Here is a 9,870-nt window from a genome sequence, read left to right as displayed (position 1 = left end):
TCATACAATACAATTTTATTATTGTTAGCCGACCAGAGTCACTGGTTTGAGATGGGTGACTATGTAATTTAAACAGACACATACCCAATCTAAGGAACTCCTCCATGTAAGAATTTTGCTCCAATCAACATCCTTTGACTTCAAGTCATTGAATCTGATGCTCTGCAAGCTTTCCAGGCAGAAATATTTCTGTTGTGTCAGATGTTTTTCATCCGACTTTTTCCAACTACAGAACAGAGGAGGAGGTAATAGCTTTTGCTGATCTTTCCCTCTGAAATTCCTTAAGGATTTGGAGAATCTGTTCTGAAAGTTTTGGCATCTCTCCAGGAAGAGTGGGGGTGGGGAGGGGCTGGGGAACTGCAAAGGAAAAGGGGAACGAAGATCACCTCTCCCTCTCTTCTTTCAGTAGAAATTTCCTGAGCAGACCTTTGCTGGGTTACTCCAGTAAGAGAAAAGGAATTGCACCCAACCCATTGTATACATTAGGCTGAAGAAAACAAGCATTCAGCTAAATAATTTTGGACTCTGGGCTTAAGGGGCCTAATAGAGATTTCACTTTTAAAGCTTCATGTTGCTTCTGTGGAATCAACACAATTACATTTTTTCTTCCCCACCCTGATTTCATTGCTTTGCCCCTTTTCCCCCCATATCAAAAGAAGTGTTGAGTTTTACACATATTATTTAGAAAATGAATTTAAATGAATTTGAAAATCTTGAAGCATGTGTTGTTTTGCATTTAAAATTGATGTTGTGTTGTCAGCCTGTTTGCCACTGTCTGTCATTCTTTGGACTTTGGCCCCAAGTTAGTCAGAGCTGCATTACTGAATAGGAAAATAAACTGAACTGGTAATAATTTAGATTCTTCTACATCAACTACTCTCTCTCTCATATGCCAATTAGATATCCAAGTTGCTTTAGCCATGAGTATTAAACTATGACAATATTTGTAGTTTGAAGTAATTCTGTCCAAAATATGCAAAATGGCTACCAATGAGGGAATGGCAAAATTCAAGAATGGAAAACAGAGGTCTTTTTTTGTGATTTCCAGAGCCCCCCTCAAACTGCATTGTCAAAATTCAGCTTCTGGCCATTTTTAGGTAGAATACACAAACATTGGAGAGTAAGCCTAAAACACTTCTAACAGTGAAAAAAATCCCCCTTCCCTAAATCTGGCCCCTGTGCTGAACAGCCTTACTTATAAAAATAAGTAACTCAAGGCAGGGAACATACTGAATACTCCTTCCTCTTCCTGTTTTCCCCACAACCACCACCCGGTGAGGTGGGCTGAGAGAGTGACTGGCCCCAGGTCACCCAGCCGGCTTTCACGACTAAGGCAGGACTAGAACTCAGTCTCCTGGTCTCTAGCCCAATGCCTTAACCACTGCACCAAACTGGTTCTTACCCACCCCATCTCCTGGAACTCTCGCTGCTTCCCACCTCCTCCGCTAAACCCACAGCTTTCTGCAAAGGAGGGGTTATCAGCGGGGGAGACATTATGATCATTTTGAAGAGCGAAATCCCTGAGCCATCCCTGCCTCCCTCCTCCTCGTGGCATTGCAGTTTTGATGGTGGCTCTGGAAGAAGTTGTGGAGGGCACTTTTGTCTTTCAGTGCTGTACTAGAGCATTCAAGGAGGGCAGAGGAAATAGCTCAGGTAGATTCCACTGCAGCAGTCTTCACACTGTACAGTAAAGGCTTTGTTGACAAGTCCCAATTTTTAAACATTTAATTCAGAAAAGGGCCACTTTTTGAAAGCTGGCCATAATTATGCAAATTGTAGGAGAAGCTGGAAATCCTATCAAGGGTAACACATTAGCAACTGACCACCTTCCAGATATGCAGTATCCCACCTTTTCAAATGCAGCATATGGCAGGGTGTACATTTCTGGATTTAATTTCAAGTCAAACCCTTCACCCACAGCTGTTTTAATCCATCTCTCATAATATTTTGCTGATTCCATGAGTTGGTCAGGAGTGAATGATGATCCCTTCTGCATCTTACAATCAAGAAATACCTGCATCTGTGACAAATTAGAGCGCCTTATTGCACTGAAAGGCAAAAAAACAAAATGTCTTATTCTTAAAGAAAGGCGAGGAGAGAGATAGCAACCAGTTTGCTTAGAGTACTAAGCAATAATTAATCCTGGTTTACAGAACAAGGTCACTAAGCTATAAACCCTATTTTATAAACCACAATGTTGGATTCACATATTGCTACCAGCCCAAACTAAACAAACTTGCTTAGTCCAACGTGTCACTCAGACAAGCAGTGGTGTCTATAATGAACTACACATACATTCATGGCATTTGTGTGTTACTATCACACACATACTGGTATTCCTTCTACCCCACCCAAGATGCTCGCACAGTCAAGTACATTCAGGATATGTATACTAGTTACTACAGGAAAGGGGAAGTAGAACTCAGACTTGAAATGTGCAATATAATTATCAACTATTACAAGAAGAAAAAGACTTTAAAAAGTTTATTTGTTCAATACAAGTTAAGCAGAAAGCACATCGAAGAATAGTCAAGAGATACTTTTTCTAGATGTCCTCACAAAAACATACACTTATTGGAGATTTCACGTATATAGTTCAATGTATTCTTTGCACAAGAAGCATCCACTTAACTGGTGGAAAAGGTGGCAGGGTTTTAAACAAGGAGCAGCGTGCCCCCAACAAGGCACCAGCCTGCCATCACTGCTCAATCATTCCTCAGCTCCTCCCTGTTTTGTTTGCCCCTACTTTTCTCCTTTTAGCAAGGAACTTCTAGAGGAATTGAAGGCACTCTTCCCATTTCTGTCAGCCCAGGTAACTTCTTGGAAAAGAACAATGCAATACAACATGACTGCTACTGAACATTTAATGCACATCCTAGGTCAAAACTGTGGAATAAACTAACAGGAGATAGCAAGTCTTGCATGCTCCAGTTTGAGACGTATCTGTACTGCCTCGTTCTACCAACATACCAGACAGTGAAAGCTACCGCATGAGAAGAAAAGTCAGGTTGCAGGAGCTCCTTTGAGATCCTTTCAGCCCGTTATGGATTAGTGTTAGTTTACCAGTCTTTTTCTGAACTGCTTGACATACACCTGCCACGTAAGAACTATCTTTGCTCAAACAGGTTTCAGCAAAAATTCACAGTATAACCATTTCCCAGAGAGAGAGGGAGAGAACTGGGACTTCCCCATTAACTGGTAGCATGTATGATGCATTGTCAATAAAATACGTTAGTTAAAAAAATAGATACCCACAGTTAACACTTCTTGCTCTTGAAGTAAGGGATGGTTCACATTAACACTCAAGGTTTCCCTCATAATACCTTCTAGATTTAAAACATTTGATATTGCACTGTTATATTATCCATCAGCTATCAATTTGCATTCCAGAGACTTATGAAACTGTAAAAAAGTAAACAGCCATTTTGTGCAGTCTTCAGCATTGCATCCGAGTAGTTGGAATTTGCAAAACCTTCATTACAACTACAGTAGCCTAAGCACAGTGGAATTTCTGCCCAGCTGCCTTCCTTATACAGTACAGAAACTGACTGTCCAGGCTTCAACCTTCACACTTTGAGTTTCCTCTTCTGCTCAAAGTAGGCATCAAATCTGGAGAGTGCATAGTCCTAAAAGGGAAAACATTTAAACATTAAACTACGGTTTAAAATACTGAACCTCCTACAACTTGCCGCAATTTCAGGGGACAAGTGGTATACTACCATTTCATGCAGAACTACTGGTATCATGTCACTTGGTTTTCTTTTACAAATAACATCTAAGTGATGCTAAGAAACCAGAAGTGTGTTGGGAATGCAATTCTTTTTCAGATATCAATTACTATTTATCAATCATTGCTGCAACCTGGATTTATGAATAATTGGATTTATATGCCACAGTATAAACTAGTTTTAGAAAACAAGTCAAAGGACAAGAGCAATCAAAATGATACAGTTAATTAAAGTTTACTTTTGTACAGCTAAGGCCGCCAGAGCCAAGTTGCTGATGATAGCAAGCGAGATGGCTTTTTGACGAAAAGATGATCATCCATTAAATGCTTGATGGGATAAAAGCTTACTCACACTTGTTACTAATTGATTTACAGTTAAACACAGGCTTCTGGAGGGGATTTAGATCAGTCTGAGACAAGTAGGGGAATCTGGACTCTTCAGATGTTGTAAAACTATAATTCCTAGCATTCCTCACCATTGGTCACCCTGAAGTTGCTTAGAAGTTCAGCAATACCAAGAAGGCTGCAATTTCCCAACTCTTTCTTACATGGGCATAAGAACTATGCTACGAAGGATGCAGATGCTTAAAAATGTGAGGCTTTTCAAAAGACATACCATGTATCCAAACTCAATAGATGATATCTTTGCCTGTATAATGGACCACAGACCCCAGAAGAAATGAGATGCAAGGGCAAACCTGTGAAGGAAAAACACAGCGTAATGCTGTCACAGTATGTTTTGGTATCAAACACAGAACCACCTAGCCTCTCTTGACCGGAATAACATAAAAGGGAGATGGACAATACATGTCCTTCAGCTGAACTCAGAACCCCTCCTGGCATGATACATGTGGGATGATGGAAGCTCTCCACACCTGGAGGGCTACATGTTATCCTCTCCAACTTAAAATATATCCTAGAAACAGGCTGCTCATGTTCTGAAAAGAAGCAGCTGTTTGCCTCCAACAGACCTTAGGGCATGGACAGGTTAATACAGAAGGCCACAAACCCTCAGGTATCCTGGACTCTCGTAATCTGAATGGCTGTTTTACATGGTTCCTAAATTTACAAAGTGGTCTGAGTGGGTGTTACCAGCCACAACCACCCATATAGTTCACTTGTGAGACTGCTACTTCTTACTCCACTTACTTATATATACTGCCAACTACTCTAGTTAATCTTCTGTTTCTTTTGAGGGTATGCAGACACACTTTCAAACAGAAGATTCAACTGACGTGCCATGCTATTTTTACTTTCTAAGAATGCCTATAGAGCCCAGGAAGAGAACAAAGGTACTCTTGGAGATAAAAATAATATTGGAGGATGGCATTTTGCTTTGAAGCGTATCAACTTTCCATCTGGTTTTTAATCAGAGTAATCCTTTTTATAAAAAATAGTGGAGGCACCTTGACTAGCATCAAGGAGGTATCTAATTAAGCATTAAATGTTTCTTCACTTCTGGATACATTCTCTGGCATGTTTCTGTGCTTATTGATCAAACCAGATGTTCCCAGAGCAGGTGGTAAATGAAATCAACCAGCCAGCGCAAATAATTATGATTAAATAGTTTGCATGCTCTGTGCCCGGCTGCCTCATATCTAAGTGAAAACATGTACTAATTTAGACTGGACAACAAACTAGCACTGAAGAATGTCTAGTTTAGGAATACATGTATAATCTACATATTAACTGAGAACCAAGATCCATGAACAGGATTACATATAATTTTGAATGAAGAAAGAGGTTACCTGTTTATTTCAACCAACATATCTTCTTCTATTTTGGACTTATCTTCATGGCTCAGATTTTCAAACCCACTTTGAGACGCAGCTAGATAACTAGTGATGAAATGGAGCTAAAAGCACAAAACAGTTATCAGAACAGCAATTGACTTGCTTAATACTGACACACCAAATTAGTGTAATTTATTAGAACCTCAGCATAATTCCAAAGCAATTAAAAAAACACAGCAACATTATTCATTTTCAGATTCATACTACTTCTAGCAACTTGTATTCCTGTTCATTCAGTATTTTTGTACACAAATTATTATTAGAGATGGGAAAACTGTGCCCCCCTCCAATATATTACTGAACTTTAACACCCAGTATCTCTTCTAACTGGATGATTTAAATGAAATGTAGAAAATGTATCCTAAGAACACTCCATTATTAAGGCAACTTTAACACTCCTGCTACTAGGGTCATAAAAGGAAATACAGAAGCCATCCATTACAGACTGTTACCACAAAACTGGGGAATCTGTAGTTCTCCAGATGATACTGAACTATCATTCCACAACCAATATGACCAATGGTGAAGGATTCTGGGAATTTTAGTTCAGTAATATATGGAGGATAATTCTCCATGTGATTAAGAAATTAAATTGGACAATCTGGTATGATTTAATCCAAGAATACAGGCTAAAGTTGAGTACTATTTAGAAATGAAGTTCAGTTTGAAAGTGAAGGACATTATATCTCAAGGCAGTTCTTTTTACTGCTTACCTGTTGCTTCTTTGTGGGATAGTTCATGAAGTTAGCTTTGAAGAATGGGTATTTTTCATGCACATAGTCATACATCCACTCACAGAAGTGATTAGCAATATCAAACCCTCTAGAGAGAAAATATTACCAATATGTAAGAAATACATGTGGCTCCAAAAACTCATACTCTTAAGAACTTCAGGACTATAGAAAGAGCTGTGCTGGATGAAACTAAAGTTCGATCTTGTTAGTATTCGGATACCAATTAAAATTGTCTATAAAGGAAGATGCTGATTCAATTAATTTTAGTAATTTTTGTCTCCTTTTCGAATGTGGCTTCTGGCAGGTATATACATACATACTGTTCCATATACACCAGTTTCTATACATATAGTTTCTATACAGTTTCTATAAATAGAGAGCCAGTTTGGTCTAGCGGTTACAGCAATGGGCTAGAAACCAGGAGACCGGGAGTTCTAGTCCCGCCTTAGGCCTGAAAGCCAGCTGGGTGACCTTGGGCCAATCACTCTCTCTCTCAGCCCAACTCACCTCACAGGGTTGTTTTTGTGGGGAAAATAGGAGGAGGAAGAAAGATTAGGTATGTTCACTGCCTTGAGTTATTTATAAAAAAATAAATAAAGGTGGGATAAAAATTTACATACATACATACATACATACATACATAAACACACATATTTACTGGGGTGGGGTGAGGAATCCCTGGGATTGGTTGAGTTGAGAATAGGTTGTATATAATTTTTACCTGTTTTTCCAATTGTTTTTCTATCTGCTCTTCTTTTAGGGGGATTGCCTTAAATTCAAAGTTATTCTTCCTTGGGAGCAAATTCAGTAGTTCTGAGGAACTTAAGCTTAACTGATTGCAATCCACTATCACATTGACCTCACCAGCCAGCAGGGTTAAAATGGTCTTGTCATCAAAGACTTACACAGTTCATAAATGATGTTAAAACTAACCCAATCTACTAAATAAAAGCAACGATCTATTCTAATATATCTACTCTGATTGGCAGGTGCATACCATGTCCTGTTATGCAGTTCTCAGGGTATGAATGTTTTAAGCCTAATCCTTGCCAAGAACTGCATTTTTAAGCAGAAAAACCACTTACAGAAATCTCTTTCTGCCTGGAGTCTTAAAGAAAATTATTCTTGGTATCCTGTTTTTGGAAATTTTTCCAATGATTAAAAGACACAAGGAGTCATCTTTACATCCATGCAATACTTAGATGCTACAGCATCAAGTAACTGATGACTCAGCAAAATAAAAAGTTGCCACCCAAGGAAGTCAGATTGTTCCAGGATCAAAACTATAAGCTCTAATCCCCAACCCAGATATTTCTTTTTAAAAAATACTTAGTTTGAGAGCAAAAAAACTCACACAATCAGACTATTCAAGACAAAAAGATTGATATAACAATCAACTAGTTTAATGTTCTGTACATCCCAGATGATATACCTTGTTCTCTGAACAATGCAATTACCTTTGCAAACTGTCAGTTTGGGTACAAACTGGACCACGACACCACCACTACTAAGCAGGCCAAGTAATTATTGAGAGAAATGAACAGAAAGAGTTGCTACTGCTAGTTTTATCTTAAAGTATGTTATAAACATTCTTGAATAGATGGATTATGTGTGTAAATTTTATTAAGCTAGTTTTAGCATAAATTCATTATTCCAATTTTTAGCAAAGCAGCCTATTTTCAGATATTAGATATCTGACCCCCCCTTTTTTTTAAAGACATGGGCAAACACTGGCAATCTTTATGGATTAATAGCAGACAAGTCTATGTATGCAAAATGCAGTTTACACACCTAATTAAGCATTTGTTAAGCTCGCATTTTTATTAATTCAAGGCTACTGGAGAGAACTAGCATTTACCTATAATTGTAACTGCTGTATTCAAAGTCAATAAGCATCAGCTTTTGTTTTTCAGAATCTTCTCTGCCTTCAAGAAGCAAAATATTTCCTGGAGGGTATGAAGAAGAGAAGCAAGAGGTATAAAATGATTCTTGCAAGCCTTCTGAGGAACTTTCAGATCAGTACACTGGAAACAGATCTGCAGCTTATGTGATTGCTGGACTATCCTGATTCTTTATTAGAACTACAAAACATTTCATTAGCAAAAAAAGAGATAAAATGTGTACATGGAGACAATGGAATACATATGGTGAAGACAGGGGAGGCAGTCACCCTGGGCCACTAGGGCCCTCCCACCCCAAAATTTCAACTTTGGGTAGGGCTAGTCTACATGGGCTGCAAAAATCCAGATATCACTAAATGGCAGCAAAGCAATATGCTACAAGCAATTCTTCACTGCCACTCTGTGGTCACCCAGATATTGTATCCCATTTTCTCCTGCCCACTCTTAATTGCTGCAGCTTGGGTGAGGATATAGATTCATCTTTCCATATGAGAGATCTGTTTTAGAGCCTAGAGGACTCTACGTATGCCCTGTGCAAGCATCTTGGATAGATGCAATCAACTCTGGAGTCCATTTCAAGAACAAGAGTGCCATTAATAAATAGCATGCATGTCATTTAAATGATGGTAAGAAGAATGCACTTACGGCATTGCTGGAGCGAGGCCTAAACAAGTTCCCTGCAATCCTAATTATTGCAATCAAAATGAAATCCATGCTATTTGCACAGGCCAATCCCTGCTTTTGTACTTCCTAAGCATCTAAAATTTTCATGCTAAGAATGGAATTATATCTTTGGAACTGGCTACAAAGAGAGCTGATTATTAATCTTCTCCTAATGCTGTTATATAACAATATATGGTATACTTTATTTTGCTAACTTAATTTCCTTCAATACTGCAGGAACATTTCTTTGTAATTTGTTCTCCATGAGGTCACCACTGATTAAGAACCATGACCTAAACTTAATCAGATGGTGTTTACATATGAAACATATAAACTAAATGTTATTAGGTTTTTAAGAGGATTACAGCTATAAAATGCAAATACCATATTATAGTACCTTCTTGGCAGTCATTATGACAAAACACAACTGGAGATGAAGTAGCTTCAAGTAAGGATCTAGGGGAAAAAAATCCAAACTATTTGTTTACTTAAGGACATAAATAAAATACAGGAAGACAAATAGTACTTTCCACATCTCATCTCTTAAATACATCTCTGCCAACCATATCCTCTACTGTAGGAACCAAATCAAGAAAACCTTTCCCAAATGAGGCTATTTTTTCCTACTTTGAGGAAACACCAAGTCTGACTCACTGCATCCTTAACTTAAACACCTGCTAGTTTGTCTCTCCCTCTTCCCATGATGGCACAGTCTTTGTAAGGCAATGAGAGCCATTTGGAGGCCTTGGGAATCACTTATTCCCTCCCTCTCAACCAACTTTTAAAAAACAAATATACTGAGAGAATCTGAGCATAACACTTGCCTTAATTTAGCTGTAAACATGACCCTAGCTCTGCTCCCTGAGCAGCATGACTGCAAACCACCCCCCTGTGCTTTATGGTCTGATGGTTTTATTATGCAAAACTAGCACAGTGCCTTCTAATCAGAACAAGCGAAAGAGGTGAGTTGTAATGTAATTTGTACATGCACCATTTAGGGAATGGGGTCAAAAGAGCTACAAAGTACATTCACAGCTGAACAGCCGTTGCTG

The 9,870-nt window shown here is 38.6% G+C and overlaps 1 protein-coding gene across 2 annotated transcripts in view; it reads right to left on the bottom strand.

Annotated features, from left to right (window-relative positions):
* Window positions 1-2,469: 2,469 nt before the first annotated feature.
* The window catches only part of CHKA (choline kinase alpha), a 29,779-nt gene continuing 22,378 nt past the window's right edge, over window positions 2,470-9,870 (bottom strand). For both annotated transcript variants that reach the window (XM_063289264.1, XM_063289263.1), the window contains 6 exons: window positions 9,216-9,274; window positions 8,113-8,200; window positions 6,234-6,342; window positions 5,476-5,582; window positions 4,344-4,425; window positions 2,470-3,626 (listed from right to left, as the gene is read on the bottom strand). In XM_063289264.1, the coding sequence (XP_063145334.1) occupies window positions 3,567-3,626; window positions 4,344-4,425; window positions 5,476-5,582; window positions 6,234-6,342; window positions 8,113-8,200; window positions 9,216-9,274 (505 nt within the window). In that variant the 3' untranslated portion in view covers window positions 2,470-3,566. The remainder of the gene's footprint in view (window positions 3,627-4,343; window positions 4,426-5,475; window positions 5,583-6,233; window positions 6,343-8,112; window positions 8,201-9,215; window positions 9,275-9,870) is intronic.

Source organism: Candoia aspera, chromosome 1 (assembly GCF_035149785.1).
Source record: "Candoia aspera isolate rCanAsp1 chromosome 1, rCanAsp1.hap2, whole genome shotgun sequence".
Taxonomy (NCBI): domain Eukaryota; kingdom Metazoa; phylum Chordata; class Lepidosauria; order Squamata; family Boidae; genus Candoia; species Candoia aspera.
Note: the sequence above shows the minus strand (reverse complement) of the source record. Positions and strands in the feature narration are given on the sequence as shown.